Source organism: Denticeps clupeoides, chromosome 4 (assembly GCF_900700375.1).
Source record: "Denticeps clupeoides chromosome 4, fDenClu1.1, whole genome shotgun sequence".
NCBI classification, from domain to species: domain Eukaryota; kingdom Metazoa; phylum Chordata; class Actinopteri; order Clupeiformes; family Denticipitidae; genus Denticeps; species Denticeps clupeoides.
This window is the reverse complement of record NC_041710.1, coordinates 32,307,595-32,325,557: the sequence shown is the minus strand read 5'-3', so window position 1 is coordinate 32,325,557 and position 17,963 is coordinate 32,307,595. Positions and strand designations below refer to the sequence as shown.

Here is a 17,963-nt window from a genome sequence, read left to right as displayed (position 1 = left end):
TGCCCGTTGCGATAACGGCTGCCGCTCACTTTACACTGTCCACAGATGTCCTGTCCAGCAAGCAGGTGACTGTGAAATTTGTCCAGGACACATCAAAATACTGGTATAAACCTGACATTTCGAGAGACCAAGGTAAATAGGACTTTCCTGTATTATATAACAAGCAGAAACGGATATTTTAAATGCTGTTTTTTAGAAGAACTGTTGACTGATCCGACATTCACTGTAGAACTGGTGAGAGAGAGAGACTAACCGATTCTGCCCGACCTTTCAGCCATTGCCGTGCTGAAGGACAAGGAGCCGGGGTCATTCATTGTGCGAGACAGCCACTCCTTCCGGGGGGCGTACGGACTGGCCATGAAGGTGGCCACACCCCCTCCCTCCATAGTGCAGCAGAGCAAGAAAGGTATGGGTCGGGGGGAGAGCATGTATGTGTGGCGCCTTTCCCTCGACTGGACCCGTGGACTATTGGGACTGAGAACAGCACCTCACAACCCTGATCTGTTCTTTTCTCTACCGCCTTTTCAGGAGGGGACCTTTCGAATGAGCTGGTCCGTCACTTCCTCATTGAGTGCTCTCAGAAAGGCGTGAGGCTGAAGGGCTGCCCCAACGAGCCTTATTTCGGTAATCTCTCCTCCGACCTTATCTCTCAGCAGTCCTCACTTGATCACTCACTACACACTATCGCAGTCATAAATCTGTCCTGGAATTTACAGGCTGTACAATACAGCAGATCATCAGAATCACTGCATCTAACATGTTTTCAGGGCATAAATAATTGAAAGACGTTGTTATTTTAAATGTTTGTACCTTCAGCGCAAATCCAAACAGATTTACAGAATAGATTTACATATTCTACAGAAATACAGATTTCTGAGGGAGGTTACTGGAGCCCTCTGGTGTTCCAGTTGTAGAAATGCTGTCTCGCATGTCTTCTTGACACTTAACACTAAAGTCCAGGGGACACCAACCATGGCACCAGCACTGCACCGCTTAAAACCTAAACATGCAGGATAATTGCAAGCTCGTCGCATAATTCTTCTTCAAAACAGCTTTCTGCAGGCGCCACAGCCAGTCCAAACTGGAACATGGCAAAATACCACAATTAAATGCTAAAAAAATGTGTACCTCCGCACCTTACAGGTAGCCTGACCGCTCTGGTCTGTCAACACTCCATCACTCCCCTGGCTCTTCCCTGCAAGCTCATCATCCCTGACAGAGGTGAGAGGTCATCGTGTAATAATGATGTAATAATGATGTCTAATAAAATGTGATAATAAAAATGTGAAGATTGTAACATAATGAAGGTGCACACCCTGTCTAGATGGCTTATTCACAGTGCAAGCCTGAGAGAACTTCAGCACGACGTCTTTTGGTTTAAACAAATCAGCTGTTTGTGGAGTCATGCCTGGAGTCAATGCAGATACTTCTGCGTTGTATCAACCTAGCCAAAGTGATTGTTTTTGTCATTGTGACACATAGTATAGCACAGCACATGGTGCACACAAGGAAATCTGCGTTTAACCCATTCCCTTAGCACCAAGAAGCAGTGTGTCGGGAAGACACCAATAAGTACCCCAGTGGCACCATGGCGGTTCGGGATTTGAACCGGCAACCCTCTGATTATGAGTTCCTTACCTGCTAGGCCACCACTGTCCTTGTCAAGTGACAATGTTCCTAAAAATAACCGCACAGTGTACAGACATCGAACAGTGAATGCTGGTCCAGTAGTGTGATTGTTGCTGGGTTTGGGCTGATGTTGGTGTTGTTTCTTCAGATCCTCTGGAGGATGCAGTGGAACCACCTTCCCCGTCTGTCACCAACTCTGCTGCCGAGCTGCTCAAACAGGGAGCAGGTGGGACTGGAGAACACACACACACACACACATTCCTGCTATTTTACCTGTCGTGGTGACCTTAAAATACCAATTAAATGATCACTTCTGTTGTGTTCTGTGGTGTTAGTTACCTAGTGGGTAAGACACAGGTTCAAACCCCACTTACAACTAACTACTGTAACTGCTTATTGCAAGTCACTCTGGATAAGTCTGTCTGATAAGTTCTAGATAAATGTTCTTACGCAGCCTGCAACGTGTGGTTCCTGGGTTCCGTGGACATGGAGTCTCTGACCGGGACGCAGGCTGTGCAGAAAGCCACGACTGATATTCTGGCCATGGAGCAGCTGCCCACATCCACCGTTGTCCATTTCAAAGTGTCATCACAGGGAATCACTCTTACTGACAACCAGAGGAAGTGAGTGTCCAGACGAACAGCAGAGGCACATAGCATTAACTGCAGAGCGCACAGAAACCCTTTTCACGCATTCACACTCATTATTTTCTCAGGCTCTTCTTCAGACGACACTACGCTGTCAATTCTGTGATCTACTGTGCCTTGGATCCACAGGACAGAAAGTGAGTTCCTTTTTTTAAATTCGTCCACTTAAAAACTCACCCAAATAGTAACATACTTTTGCAGTGCATCCTTAACACTAAAGCGCACTATAACACTGTGACAGAGACTAGTATGGGAAACAGGCTCAGATGGTTGATGGGGAGAAGATCTGAAGATCTGAGAGATTAATGCATTCATTTTTAACATTCCTAACACACAATTTAAAGGTCCCCTATTATGAATTTTCTTTTGCTTTTATATCGGTCATGTTGGTCTCCTAATAATGTATTTAAAGTCTCGAAATTCAGCCTTGGTTCAGAATTACAGCCACCATGATCCAGTCCCACAATGAGATATTCCAGGACGCGCCGTTTCGGTGTCTGTTGCTTTAAATGTTATTGAGGAAGAGAGAGGCAGCACGAGGAACAGAGCGGCCTATAGAAGTTGAGCGGACATGAAGTTTGTATAACTCCAAAAAAAAAAAACCTAACCAATCACCTCTCTGTTCTCAGGTGGAAACAAGAGGGCTGCGCCTCAGCAAGGTGGGACTGTGTGTGGTGTGTTTGAGAAAAAAAAAACACAAAGAACCCACATTATCAAATTTGGGATTGGGATTATGAACTCTGAATGAATGAATTTTGACAGTCATGACCACAGAAAGTGTGGAGTAATGGGTGTTTTATAATCGTTCCTATCTTTTCATATTAGGCTTCATTGCCTTGATCGCTGTTCTGTTTCCCTCTAGGATCTTCGGCTTTGTGGCCAGGAAAACAGGAAGTGCCATGGATAATGTCTGCCACCTGTTTGCCGAGCATGACCCAGAGCAGCCAGCCAGTGCTATTGTGAACTTTGTCTCAAAGGTAATGATTGGCTCCCTGAAAAACACCTGATCTCCTCAGGTTGGGTGCAGAGGGTGCTCATCGCCTCCTAATGATAACATCAAGACTCATGTGCTACAAAGAGAAACAGACAATGATGCACGGATTGGGAAAAGAATTCTGCCATGACAGAGACTGCTCCATAAATATTGGGTAAATATTCATATATGTATATTTATGTAATAGTTACAAATGTAATAAATCCATATTTATTTTTGCTCATATTATTTCAAAAATTTACTCTTTTTCTGTATTTGTACCATGCGCTTGGGAATTTTTGATAATGTTTGAATCAACATAATCACTTCAAAATGGGATAGATATTAGTTGTTATTATGCCAACTAATTTTTATGTTATTGCATTGTATCACAGTGCCTTATATAATCAAAAAGCATAATGTTTAATGCTATATGCTCTTACACCAAAACTAATTTTAAAAAGCAAATTTAGTGCCTTTTACAAATTTGTGTGCATTAGAATATTCCGACAAATTCATATATTTTTAATTTCTTCATATCTGAAAAGACTTTCATCAACTACTCACATGTACCAGGTTAAAGCATATTTTTTATGATACAATTTGATTGTAAATGACATCAGTGTAACCAAAATTAGCAGCAAAATTAGCAGTATGTCTGCTGCAGAACAGGCTTATATTTAAACTATCCAAGCTTGTAACATCAGTTTCAGTTCAGTTTCAGCAGTGATATGCAGAAGACTGACCATGTCATTGGACTGCTGAACTTTGAGCCATTTGCATTGCTGTTAATTTGTTCTTTTAGGTCAAACTGAAAATATTTTTATGTATGTTGCAACTGACTTTTATCAACAGCATTCCATGGTTATGTAATATTTAAGCTGAAATACACAACATTTGTACAACACAGGTGACCCCTTTGTAAGAACAAGTAAAGCAAATGATGTAAATAAAGTATAGAATATCAGATGAGTTGTGTACCTTTTTATAAAAATATTTTTAAACGGCTATATCCTCTAAATATGTAATAAGAGATGAAGTGACACCACGTATTACTGCTGCAGCCAGCAGGCTGCACCAGTCACACACTGAGCCCACCATAGCAGAGCTGTGACCTGCTGCTGCTTCTTCTGGTTCATGAGTGTAAGTGTTGTTGCATACACATGTATACCCATCAAAAGCGTCTACACACCTACTGATTTATGAATCTTTCTCTCTGCATGTGTATGAATTTAAATAAGGACTAACCCAGTTTATTGCTGTTCTCCTGACACTCAGTTCTAACCAACCAGGGTTTTTGGAGCCCTTCTGTTAACCTGCTGTGTTCTTGCTGTGCTGATTGTTTAGTCCACCATGTAAAAAAATGTGTGCATCTCACGGTTTGTTCTGTGAAATGAACCAGTCAAAGAACAAGGACAGGACGCGTCAGCCAAACACACATTTCTGGAATTTCATGTGAGTCTACAGTATTGTCACATGATGGCACATGATATATTTGTCCCTATTCATCCCATTTGGCTTAATGGTATGTGTAAGTACTTCCCAGAATTACTGCACTGAACCTCATCACACAACAGTTACCCTGCCGTTCTTTTTCAAAAGGCATTAAACACACCCGCACACAGCAGCCAATAAGTGATGAGCATTTAGTGCCTCAGTGATAAAATGCAGAACTGTAGAAGCGTGGAAGATGCTCAACATTCCTTAGTCAGCAACAACAATCACAGGCTCATGGTGTCTAGAGCACTGCAGCTCTATAGAAAAAAGGAACATCCTTTCACAGAAGCAGAAAAGTATGAATACACTTTTTTATGTCTATGTGGGAACTGGTGAGAAAGAACTAGAGAGAAAGACACAGTGTGTTTCTGAAGTGTAATACCAGTGCACCTGTCTTCCAGGATGCTTGATATTTTCATGGCGACTGGCATGTGAACTAAAGTTAGATTAAATTTGTTTGCATATGAACATAACTGGACACTGTAAAAACTTGAAAGAACAAAAAACAAAAAAGAATGTGAACAAAAGAATTAGTTCACATAACGGCGCCATTAGTATTCATAAAGCACCCCCATCCCCCTGTTCAGCACCAGATGCTGATTGGGTTTGACTGTCATACATGCAGACATAATACTCCCTTTTGCACACATTCTCAAGTTCACGTGAGGCCTCTGCAAGTGAGGAGCATTCGCCCCCCGACCCAGAAGCTGCACTGTATCCAGAGACGTGACGGCCCACCCCATTTAGGGATTCAAAGGGCAGGAGGAGAACAAAAGCCGAGGGGGGCGAATGGAACTAAAATAGAACATTTCATTTGGATGCCTGACCATATTACTGATAGTCATGGTTATTATACTTTCATAACGCTGAGATGTTGGACGAGATCAGTAAAAAAAATGTTTTATCCTTCCCTGTGCTTTAAATCACCTACAACCAATGAGGTCTCGCTTTCATATGAGGGATGGTGTTCAGACGGAAGGGTCTGAGGTCTCATTATCTTCACAGTACATATCCTTTCTGAGAAACACACACACACACACACACATGCCTGAATATAAAAAGCATTTCCAAAACAACAGAGTTCTGAGAGCAGCAGCGCCTTTGGGAGTCCAAGTCTGACCCGTTTTTGGAGTGGCGGGGCAGATCTGAATGAGGTCCATTCACTGTTTTTATCATGGTACGCCAGCCAATCACAGAGCGGCCACAGTGACAAGCCCCCCAGCATGTGCAGCCCATGTGGCCTGTCCCATTGTGGGAATGGCAAGTTATGTGTCACAGGCCACCACAACATCAGGAAACAAGTCCAGGAGGATATTTCAGTTGCTATAGTGACCACAGTGTTTTTGTGACATTGTAAACACAGGCAACTGCTGCGGAGCTGTGTGAGGCTAAATTGTTTGCATGTGCGTGTGTGTCCCTGTCCATTTGCTGCAGGTTTCATTCTGATGTGGTCCTGTCCAATTATCATAGGCTGTCTGTGTCTGTGTATGTTCGTTTGAGTGTTTTTGCCGACCTGTATTGGGAAGGCGTATGCTGTGGTGTGTGTGTGTGTGTGTGTTATTGCTTTGTTCTGGTGGCAGGTCGTGTTGTGAAGGGTAAGGGATGAACACTGAATAGTGCTGGTCTGGAGAATGAGGAAAGAACATCTGGTTGGCCAGATCACACTCTATACACATAAGCATTGAGTTGCATGCAGACCAATCTCACACACACACACACACACACACAAACGAAATTCTGAGTTTGTTTATGTATGATTATGAACGCTTGCCCACAATTCACACATTAGAAACATCAACCATGACAGACAAGGACTAGAAAACAGGCAGTACGGAGTCACACCGACTCTCATAAAGAACTCAACATAAAGATATTCAACATGGCTGCCACACTCCCCAGGTAAGATCACTGACCAACAGAGATCACTCCAGGAGCAATGCATGTTTTCCTGGTTGTGCTGGTCATCTATGAACAAAAGGTAAAACTGGGTGAATTTTTAAATAGCAAAATGAAATGGGACAACTGGGTGGGGCTGAGGGGGCACTGCTCTCCATCCAAACTTTAGATGGGACATGAGAACCCTGCGTCCATTGGTGTGGGTTTTTGTTCATTTATATGGATCCTGGTCCTTTTCTGTCCCAGTGCATGGGCTTTAGTGCATATCAGAGGGACTACCATGAGACTGCCCAAACCTGGCTGCACCACTTTTAGACCCTGCAGTGGTGGTAGTAGCCTAGTGGGTAACACACTCGCCTATGAACCAGAAGACCCAGGTTCAAATCCCACTTACTACCTGAGCAAGACACTCCAGGGGGACTGTCCCTGTAACTACTGATTGTAAGTGGAGCCTGTTAATCACATCGTTCCCCATCTGTTATTTAAACCTTTGTACTTATTGCCATTAATTCATAACTGATGAGAGATTAATGCAACAGAAAGTTTAAAAATATGACAAACTACTAACCTTTATTATCTTTATAACAGTACAGTATTTGGTTGGACATTTCATATTTCTTTATAAACAGCTGCGTGTTCACGGCAAAGTGTACCTGCATTTTGCCTCAAGACAAAATGTGCCTGACTCCACATCATTTCAAGGTTCACACACTCTTTGGCACACCCGTGGTGCAGCTATAGCTCTGCCGTTGGGCAGAAAACCGACATCCTCACTGGTCTTGTTTTGACACAGATACTTGTGCCATGCCAGGCGCCAACTGTACAACAGTTCAGAGCCAGTTAAACAAGGACTGGAGATTGGGAACTTATTAAGGTGAGGGTGCTCAGTATGTAGCACCCTTTAACATTTTGTGCGCACGGAAACGTTTTAAAAGGAGGGATTTGCAAAGGGTCACCTATTTTTATCCCCACATGCATAAGACTGCACAGGACTGCAGACTCAACATGTCATGTGATCCCCAGCCTCCTTCGTAGACACCACTTTGCCTTACAGCAGCAGTGGCCGGTGCGAGGGGATCAGACAACACATGCACCACCCTTTCCTTAATAAAGAAATGTACTTGGTCTCCGGCAGCTGGTTAAACTCCGTCTTGCCTCCATCTGTGAGCTTTGGCTCTACACTTGAATTCCTTTTGCCTTTTTTCAGTGTTGTCGTACAAAAGGCCCCCCATACACACACATACACGTTAAAAACGAAACATTCCTACGCTGGACTGCTTTCAATCACTACTATACCCTCGCTCCAATTCTATAAGCACTCACCAGCAACATCCAACTTTTAGAGCGATTTTTTTCAGTGTTCATGAAAATGAAGTCAGGACCTACAGGGCTAACTTTAGAAATGTAGCAGCAGTTCCCACTGTCTCCAGATGTGGCAAAATCCTGTAAGAGTGATCTTGACATGCTGTGATTGACACTAAGTAGTTCTCTAGGAAAGCAACACCACTGGGAGGGTTGGATAAAGGTGGGAATTTCTTTTTAGTGTTGTGATATAAGACTTTGAGGTTTGCTATTGGTTGGTAACAATGACTACTGAGGGCACTTGCTGTAGCATTTAAAAGGCTTAGCTAGAATTACAGCGTAAACCCCTGGCCAACATGTTCATCTGGGTCCCACATGAATTATCAGAGGGTTTTTGGTGTTCTAAGTGGGCTCCAAGGGGGTCACATGTGTGCATGCCCATTTGGGTTCCACAAGAGGAAAAAAATGGCAAAACTGTAACCCATTCAGACCTCACCCAGAAAGCACATGGCCAAACACAAGCGGCTTCTCTATGTGGCCTCTGGCAGTAAACCGTTGGGGCCCTGGATAGACACCTATGTTATGCATGCAGTAGACTCAGGGGTATGTCAACCATGTCTAGTCAACCTTTCTGGGGCCCTAGGTGTCCAAAATTTACTGTCCTAAAAACTAGATGCTGCCTATGGGTGCCCTACACAAAGGGTGCTGTATCCTATATGCTGTCCCTGCAGGGGACAAAAGGGGTCAAGGGGTCAAAAGCAAATGTGAGGTAAATGTGAGTTCACTTTCAATGTTTAAGCATCAAATCTTAATCTTTACAGGGTTCTTATGGTCTTTAAAAACCTGGAAAAGTTGTGGAATCTGAAAAGAGAATTTTCCAGGTCTTGAAAAGTTTTGGAATAAAAGTTATGGAAAAGTCCTTGAAATCTGATTGACACATAGTTCTTGTAAGATTTCGCAAGAAATGTTTTTCTACGTTTAAAACAGCGCAGGTTTGTTGGATCCATGCTCGCTTTATGTAGTGAACTATGGAGCTAACCATGCCACATGCTACTGCGTGCGTTGCGTCCATATTACAGAACTTTTGCAGCAGCCATGTCATGCAAATTAAAGACGATGATCTATACCCAAATCTGATCCATTTTACTCAGGCTGCGCGAACCTGGAGGTTTAAGTTAAGCTTTTCAGGGTTGTCATTAGTTTAGTTTAACAATATTAGAGTTAATGAAAAGTTTTGTAAAAATATGTAAGCACCCCATCCTTAAGATGTTGAGCCTATCCGACTTCACCAATGGGGCCCTGTGTCCTGCTTTTGGTGCTAGACATGAGTGTTCTTGTTGAAAATGAGTGATTAGGCTTTAACGTTGTTTCAAATTTTATTTGTCACATACATAGTCACACACGGTGTGATATGCAGTGAAATGCTTTGGAGACTGCTACAGACCACAGTATTGTAAATATTGCAAGTATACAATGATTGCAAATATGCAAATATTGCAAACATAACCAAATATTACACTTTTATGTCTTTAACATAAAACGTAAAATATGTGAAACAGCAAGGTATAAAGTAAAGCAAAGATTCTTGCACAAATTTGTTTCGAACCTTTTTTGTTGTCCCTTCACCCCGCTCTTTACGCACAGCCCCAACGTTCGCAGGGGGCGCAGCACCAGCAGAGAAAAAAAGATGGAGGGATCTGGGGAGGCGAATGCCTGGCATTCCACCGGAGGGCCGCCGCGGTGGAGCCTGTCAGCCCGATCTCCCCGGTCGGTCACGTCCGTGGAAAGCGCCACACAGGGAGTTGAAAGAAATCACGACGGCGCGATAAACAGGCGTCCGAACAGCGTGCGCCGTGCGCGCCGGGATCGCGGAACGCGTAATTACGCGCAGGAATCTCCTGCGTCCTGGTGCGGAATGCCGGCCTATTTTTAACCGCAAGTTCAGGGTCATCGCGGCACTGCGGGGCTGAATTTGATCAGATCGCACTGGATAGGTGTTAGTATTACTTTGAAAGGTTTTTTAGGATTTGTTTTTTTGGTAGTTGCTTCTGTCTGAATCCCCACAGGTCTAATTTGAAGTATGATGGAAGGCAGTTTTTTAATGTACCCAGATGTGTCCTTATCTTACTGCACATTTTCCCCCCCTGGAGGTGGACCAGAAATATGCCAAAATCAATACTACAACCAGCTTTGTTTATTCAGCCCGCATTTGGGATCCATAATTAGCTTTTCCTATCTGGGGTCTCCCAGTAACATTATTCTTCTGAAGCTTCGCACCTCTATTGTATGTTCCTTTTTTTTTTTTTTTTTTACATTCACAGCATTTATCAGACGCCCTTATCCAGAGCGACTTACAATAAGTAGTTACAGGGACAGTCCCCCCCTGGAGACACTCAGGGTTAAGTGCTCAGGGACACAATGGAAGTAAGTGGGATTTGAACCTGGGACTTCTGGTTCATAGGCGAGTGTGTTACCCACTAGGCTACTACCACCCTGTTTTTATTTTACTTTCACAACCTCTCCGGTATTTTTTACCAGCTGTCTGTCTCTTTTACTTCTAGGTACCTGCCTGTCGGTAACAATTTCTGACCCTTATCCCTGGACTCAAAAATGGGTTGTTTCTGCAAGTAAAAAAACCGATAATCTCGGCTCTCCACCGAGATCGCCGCCGTTTACATTATTCATTGTGAGGGGTGTTGCCTAACGGCGGCCCCGTTCCCGGCTATATATTGCGACGTTGCGTCAAACCCGCGCCCCACATGGATACCATGGCGACCGGCGCTCGCGCTCTCCTCCTCGCCGCCGCGGCTCTGGCGTCCGCGGCGCGCCTCGCGGCCCCGCTCGGCCCGGCGGTCCGGTGCGCGCCGTGCGACGCGGCGGCGCGCGCGCTCTGCGAGCCGGTGCGCGCGGGCTGCGCCGAGACGGTGCGCGAGCCGGGCTGCGGCTGCTGCGCGACGTGCGCGCTCCCGCTCGGCCACGCGTGCGGGATCTACACCGGCCGCTGCGGCTCCGGGGCGAGCTGCCGGCGGCGGCCGGGGGAGGCCAGGCCGCTGCGGGCGCTGCTGGAGGGGCGCGGGGTGTGCGCCAGCCTGGCGTCCGTCTCCAACCAGCTTCCGGGCTCTGACGGTACTTTTCTTGTCACACTTTTACGGGAATATTTCGGGGCTTGTGACGTCATTTGCAGCAGGGACGTCTGTAATGTTCAATAATTCAAAAAGCGCAGGTGCTGGTATTGGATAGTCGGCTCAGGTTCTCAAGTCAGGCCGGATAAACACTTCTCGCCGGTGGGGTGTCCGTCACCCTGAGAGGTGGCAGTGACACCCAGGAATGCAGTGTGGAGGCACACACCATGACACGAGCACTCCAACTGTCCCAAACCTAGAGTGGCGGTCAGGATTTGGCGGCCGCTCGGTGCGGCTCGGGCCTGAGGTTCGAGGTTCCCCAGGAAAAAATGACATGAAGACAAGACTGAGCACTTCACTACAAACGTTGTTCGCTGGACATTGTCAAAGAGGCGGCACTACAACTTTTCTAGCTTTTAATACTCTCACTGCCTTCTGAATGTACTTCATAAGAATGTACTTTGTGTAAATAATTAAGCCAAAAAAGAATAATTGTCTGACGTGACTGTCTGGCTTGACATACCCCATAGAAAAGTGTATGAAGAGTCGATAAAGCTTTTCCACCCGTACTTTGAGGAAGCAGGTGTCCAGACTACGTTAAGATGAATGGCAACTAAATGCAACTGGAAAACGCACCTACTAGTCTAATCGGGGGGTTCGATCTACTGAATTGTACCAAACATTGCTGATGAATGGATATTAGTTTGAGGTTTGCACTTGTCTGATAGGTGGACCTCACTTCTTCTCTGTGTTCTGTCTGGTGGTGGTAATGGTGGTGGTAGCTTAGTGGGTAACACACTCACCTATGGACCAGAAGACCCAGGTTCAAATCCCACTTACTACCATTGTGTCCCTGAGCAAGACACTTAACCCTGAGTTGCTCCAGGGGGGGACTGTCCCTGTAAGTACTGATTGTAAGTTGCTCTGGATAAGGGCGCCTGACAAATGCTGTAAATGTAAATGTCGGTCTGATGCACCCTTGATATTTTCCAGCAGGTCAGAGATATCCAGTAGAGGGAGCCAAAGTGAACCCCACCACCCATGAGGTTCATGCCTCCAGCTCCGAGGCATTTTCTGGTTCCCCCCACGCCCCAACCCAACATCACCCTCTTTACCAGGGCCACCCAAAGGCTGAGGTCATCCGCAGAGATCGCGTCAAGAAAACCGAGAGCTTCAAGGTGGAGAGGATCCCACATTTGCCTGGCACCGACCAGAAGAACTTCTCCCTGGAGATGAAGTTGGACCCAGAATATGTAAGCGAGCTTGAGAGGAGTTTGTTTTTCTCTCTTTGGCAGATGAGAGCGCAACTGGAGATTCCTGCAGTGCGGGCTGGGTTACAGCCTACTCTGATGTGTGTACTTGTATCCACAGTGTGTGTGTGTGTGTGTGTGTGTGTGAGAGACGGTGCTGTTTGCAGAATATGTGTTGCTCTGCAGCTGACCCAAGTGCTGTCCATGGGCCAGAGGTTAAAATAGCAGAGCAAAGATTGATTATTTGCCACATGTGTATCTGTGTCCATGTGTGTGTGTGTGTGTGTGTGTGTGTGTTGGGGTGAAAGAGAGCGAGAGAGGCTCTGTGTATATGTTTCTATTTTCAACTGACTGTGTGGACAGTTGAAGACTCTGTTTGTGTCGAGTCGGGACGCTGATTAGTGACTATGCCTGGCGGCGAGCGCAGTGCCGTCTGCTCTCTCTCTCTCTCTCTCTCTCTCTCTCTCTCTCTCTCTCTCTCTCTCTCTGTTGCTTCTCCCGCCCTCTGGGCCTGTGTACTGGGCGTGTAAACAGCTTGCACTAGTGCCTGAGCGCTGCTAACCCGTACCCTGTTCCACGGCTGGTTGTAGGGTCCCTGTCGGCGTGAAATGGAGAGCATCCTGAAGGCCCTGAAGGTCAGAGACACCATCAACCCTCACGGCTTCCCTATCCCAAACTGTGACAGGAAAGGCTTCTACAAGAAAAAGCAGGTGAGGTTCGGGGCAAGAAACTTCACACCACCGCACCAATAAGAGTGTGAAATGAATGGACAGAGTAGACGGTGGCTTCAGAAAGCAATTAGAACACCCAATTAAATGTGGATTTTTTTCTATCCTCATTTCAATGTTATATCTGTGGAATTAGTAATTAAATCACATATGCAAAAAAACACAAAAAGACAATGACTCAATATATTCTAGTAAATCTAACAAGGGACGGCTCAAAAGAAACAAACGGAGAGTTCTGAAATGGTCAAGATAATGCTGAGGGAGGATATGAAACGGTGGATGCAAGACACCACATCAATCTCCTTTTTTTTTTTTTTACCTGTGCGATGCCATTACATCAATTGCATTTAAACTGAAAGAAGACTTAACATTTGATATTTATTTGAACAAAGAGCTACCTGGTTAATGGGGTGTTTTTTGTTGGTGGCGATAACATGATCTCTGTCCAGGGTGCTGAACCCTGCCAGCTGTCCATTTGGCAACGGACAGGGTTAATATGGGAAAAACACGAGAAGAGACGTGTACTGGGTGCCTGCATTCCAGTCCAAAAGCAAATGGAGGAGGAACGGCAAATGAGCATCAGAGGATGCTGCCCACTTTCAGAGGTTTTCTGTTTTTGTAACACACATTTGCTGGCCTCAAATAACCATTACTCATGGCTGTTAATTCCAGTAAATTCTGTTGTGCCTGACCCTACCACTGCGATCTTTACTGCTGCATCACCGCACCAGACTGATCTACGTAAGCTGCGGTTAGACCAAGAGGAAGGAACCACAGGCCCAAAGCCGCTTGGAGAACGCAGAGGCCATCTTTCCTAATCCACTCTGTGGGGACCAACGTCAAGGTGGCCATCAGAGCCCGAAGCCTGAAGCCCGGAGGGCCTTCGCCATAATTGTCAGACCCTGAAATAGAGTCGGGAGTCCAGTACAAATCTGCATGGCACACCCACAATTAGGTTTTAATAAATGAGGGCTGGATGGTTCTCATATGGAGGCAGTTACTTGCCTGCGTGTTCCCTACATCAGAGCCATATTTATATAGCCTGGTGCGAGCGGGTCCGTTGACCTGCAATCATTTTTAAAAGCAGCTCACCATCAAGAGCCACATTATCGTCTGACGTTTTATTGCCGTGGTGGTTTAAAACACAAGGAGATCCGCAAAAGATGGAGCGTTGGTCAGTTGATTATTAGCTTTTAGACCAAAATGTTTATGATCATATTTCAGGTCTGATGACTTCTACTTTTTTTATGATTTGTTGATGAGAATCTTGTGTTGTCAGACCAATGAAGAATTATAAAATTGGAAATACAAAACCATTGTAACATTGCCACTGCCATAATATATTACCACAGAAACAAAGATGACTATGTACTTTATCCAATTTTTTTTCTATTTCGTAGAATCTTGAGAACTTTAAAGTTTGTCAGTTGAATTTTAAACTTTGAAATTGATAATGTATCTGAGTTTCATTTTTATAACCAAAAAAATTAACTAGATACACAGCAATTCTATAAACCTGCTATAGTTGACAATAAGGTGGTAATATAAGGGTTGTAGTAGCCTAGAGGTAACCCACTCGCATATAAACCAGAAGACCCAGGTTCAAATCCCACTTACTACCATCGTGTCCCTGAGCAAGACACTTAACCCTGAGTTGCTCCAGGGGGGAACTGTCCCTGTAACTACTGATTGTAGTTGTAAATGTAAATAAGTACCTTGGAACAATTATTTAGTTCTAAGGCAACTACAGGGTAACATTGTAACATAGTAAGACTTGGTGGTGGAAGCCTAGTGGGTAAGATACTCCAATAATGGTGTAAATGCTGCACATGTAAATGGGTTTAAATATGAAATATATTTAAATATGAAAAAGGTGTTTTATAACAGATATAGATATGCACATAGTATATCCAGAGACTGGCCAACTTGAAACAAAAAGACCCGGCGTAATTTCGCGGGCGGCCTCCCGAATAGCTGCTTTTCACTGGGCAGCCCTGCGACCTTTAGTAAAACTGGGAGTAAAATGGCGGCCCTCGGGGGGAGTGCTCCACACTCTGTAAGTTATTTGTTGCACCCATAATTTGAGGGCTGTGGTGTATAATCAGCAACAGATGATTTGTGCCGGTCAGAGGCTGCTGGAAATAGATCCTGGCACTTGCCGCTTCACAGACCATCCTAAGCAAATATTTTAGCAGCTTCACTGTTTACCTTTCAGCTTTGCCCTGTAACAGGTTGGCAACAGGAGGTTGTTTCTAAAGCTCCGCCCTGAAAATACCTGTGCCAGGATCTGGCCTGGTCCTGGGCCTGCTGCTGCTCTCCATGATGGTTGGCTCTGTTTTCACACTTTTCTATAGGGTCAGGCCGGTATTCAACAGGGACTAAAACATCCGCTTGTATAAATATGTCCATGTGCACCTTTCACCACAGAGCTCTACGTGTAAATATAGGGTAGACGTGGCCTGGGTATTTACAACAGGGCTGCCAGTTTAGTACCAAAAAATATAGCTCTGCATTTGTATTTCGTTTTGGTCCGAATTATCATCCATGTCTCGTCCTCTCTCGCTGTCGCTCGCAGTGCCAACCATCCAAAGGGCGGAAACGAGGCTTCTGCTGGTGTGTGGACAAGTATGGGCATCCGCTTCCAGGTTACAAAGGAGAGGCGAGGTGCATGGCTGCAGCGCAGAGGTCCAACAGAGGAAAGACCACACAAGAATGAAAGAGGCTGTGGAGACGGTAAAAGGAGACTGCGATTGAAGTCTGGGACCACCTCCTCGTGACTCTTTTCTCATATGCCTTGTCAACTGGGACCACCTCTCGGAAAACTAAATCCCAAACCCTGATTGGTGGAAGGACGTGGCTTGGCTCTCTGTGAGGTTGCTGGGTCTGGTATGCCATGTTAAATGGACCACTGCGCCTGACAAATGGAAGGAGAAGGTGTAGTGGCAGTACTTTCTCAAAATTCCTCAGCTAGACCCATCAGGCACCCCTCTAGCTGTTTTTTTAAGCTCTGGGTCCTGAATCGTGGCCATTCTGCTCCCACCTGAAGCTGGGGAGGCCAGGCCAATGCCAGCCTCCGTCTGCTGAAGACAGGCAAACTCTCACTGCTCTGTCACAGGAGTGGATGTGGATGTCGTGTGTCAGCTTGGTGTCCACTACGCATGGGAAGAAACTAACTGATTCTCATTCTTATGTTAATTTTTTCTATTTCATGAATATTTATTCAGCTACAGTAAACCGGAGGTTTTATATACACCAGTCAGAAACATAAGCCAGATCAAAAACAAGTCTGAATGCACTAGACTCTAGACGCTAGAGTGATTCACTTATTACAGACCATCTCAGGCTACTCACTTTATAATCTTTTTTTTATTATGCAGCATTTACTTGCAGCTTGAGTTTGTCACTTTATATTTATAATATAAAGATTTTCTATTTTCTTTGTACTCCCTTACTTATTGCAGGATATAAAAACACGTTCAAATTAACATGGAGGTACTGCTCCGTCTTCCTGACTGCTGTACCTTTCGGAGTGTGTTTTCCACTCATTGCTGTCTCAGTGGACAGCTTTTCTAAAGGTGAGGAGGACTAATTTTCTGCATCTTTACCTGTCAAGCAAATAAACGAATAATTTAGCGTTCATATGTCATTTTGTTATTCAAGTAAACTCATTAAAACAAGATATGTTGTATGGATTGCTATGAGTGCAAAAATTAAATAGAAAAATTAATTATTCGTGTACAGATTAATTGGAAAAAAACACACGTCAAACAAATAAGTGTGGACAGCCTTAAATTAATGCTTTGTTGATGTATTCCAAATATAGTTCTTTTCGGTTTGTGTTTGTAAAATAGAGTAGGTCCATTGCAAGATAAAACCCTAGACTAAATAAGAACTTGACAAGATTTGGGTATTCTCTTTGTTCTTACCAACCAAAAGAGTTGTTTGTAGTGGTACACCAACCACACATTCAGTTCGGTTTCATTCAGATTTATTTATTTTTAGACTTTAGACACTGGCACAAAAAAGCATTACAAAGTGTTAGGACACCAATGTTCAATCACACATTAAAAGGAACATTTAATGAATGAAAAAGAAGTGAAATCTTGTTGCAGTTCTGAATGTGGCCCTGTGACCTCAACCAGTCAAGCAGTGGTGGAAGGTCACATATGCCAATCAAAAGTCTAAATCTATGGTCGAAGATGAAACATGAACAAACAGTGTGAGACAGCTGAGGAAAAAAACGTTGAGATGATTTACATTGTTCCCCTGGAACCGGAGTGAAACAACCAAAAAGAACAAAAAGAACACATAAACTGTGCATTTAATAGCAGCATGAGGAGATAAATAACTTAGAAGGAGTTCAGTGATTCCAGAACACTGTGACAGAGCAGTAATGCACAGATTCCACAGATCTGTTCCACAAACGTCAAATCTATACTGAGGTCTTCAACACTACAGCTACAATAATCCAGTCACACATCACCGCGAGGCTCATGTTGCTCAAAATGTGAGTGAAATTGTTCAAATCAAATTATTTTTATACAGAATACAGGAAAATTGCCATGTGAAATCCATTTATAACTTAAACAGGTTCAGGCTAATATGAAAACATGACAGTAAAAGCCCCTGCTCTTTGTTTTTATGTGTGTTAATACTGGCCTAAAAAATAATATCATACCTGTACCTTATTTATATGTGGGACGTAAATGAAAAGACAAAGAAAGCTTGTCACAGCCCAGGACAAATCCACTGAGCAGTGCAAGGACCCCCCACATCTCAAAGTATTCTATACTGAGCCTGGCTGGAGCCACAGCCTTCAAAGATGGAGTTGCTTACACAGAAATAACACTATTTCAGGTATCGTCCTTCTTTTGGTTGCAAATATGATAACAATCATCCCAAATCAAAACTGGAATACA

At 44.3% G+C, this 17,963-nt stretch overlaps 2 protein-coding genes across 3 annotated transcripts in view; both read left to right on the top strand.

The window, feature by feature from the left end:
- The window catches only part of tns3 (tensin 3), a 30,908-nt gene extending 26,692 nt beyond the window's left edge, over window positions 1–4,216 (top strand). For both annotated transcript variants that reach the window (XM_028977351.1, XM_028977350.1), the window contains 9 exons: window positions 46–132; window positions 275–406; window positions 529–624; window positions 1,144–1,221; window positions 1,778–1,855; window positions 2,084–2,252; window positions 2,345–2,413; window positions 2,906–2,935; window positions 3,139–4,216. In XM_028977351.1, the coding sequence (XP_028833184.1) occupies window positions 46–132; window positions 275–406; window positions 529–624; window positions 1,144–1,221; window positions 1,778–1,855; window positions 2,084–2,252; window positions 2,345–2,413; window positions 2,906–2,935; window positions 3,139–3,283 (884 nt within the window). In that variant the 3' untranslated portion in view covers window positions 3,284–4,216. The remainder of the gene's footprint in view (window positions 1–45; window positions 133–274; window positions 407–528; window positions 625–1,143; window positions 1,222–1,777; window positions 1,856–2,083; window positions 2,253–2,344; window positions 2,414–2,905; window positions 2,936–3,138) is intronic.
- Window positions 4,217–10,712: 6,496 nt separating this feature from the next.
- On the top strand, window positions 10,713–16,726 carry igfbp3 (insulin-like growth factor binding protein 3). Its single transcript, XM_028975827.1, has 4 exons — window positions 10,713–11,070; window positions 12,063–12,319; window positions 12,907–13,026; window positions 15,620–16,726. The coding sequence occupies exons 1-4, from the start codon at window positions 10,713–10,715 to the stop codon at window positions 15,758–15,760; spliced, it is 876 nt and encodes a 291-aa protein (XP_028831660.1). The 3' UTR covers window positions 15,761–16,726.
- Window positions 16,727–17,963: the final 1,237 nt, after the last annotated feature.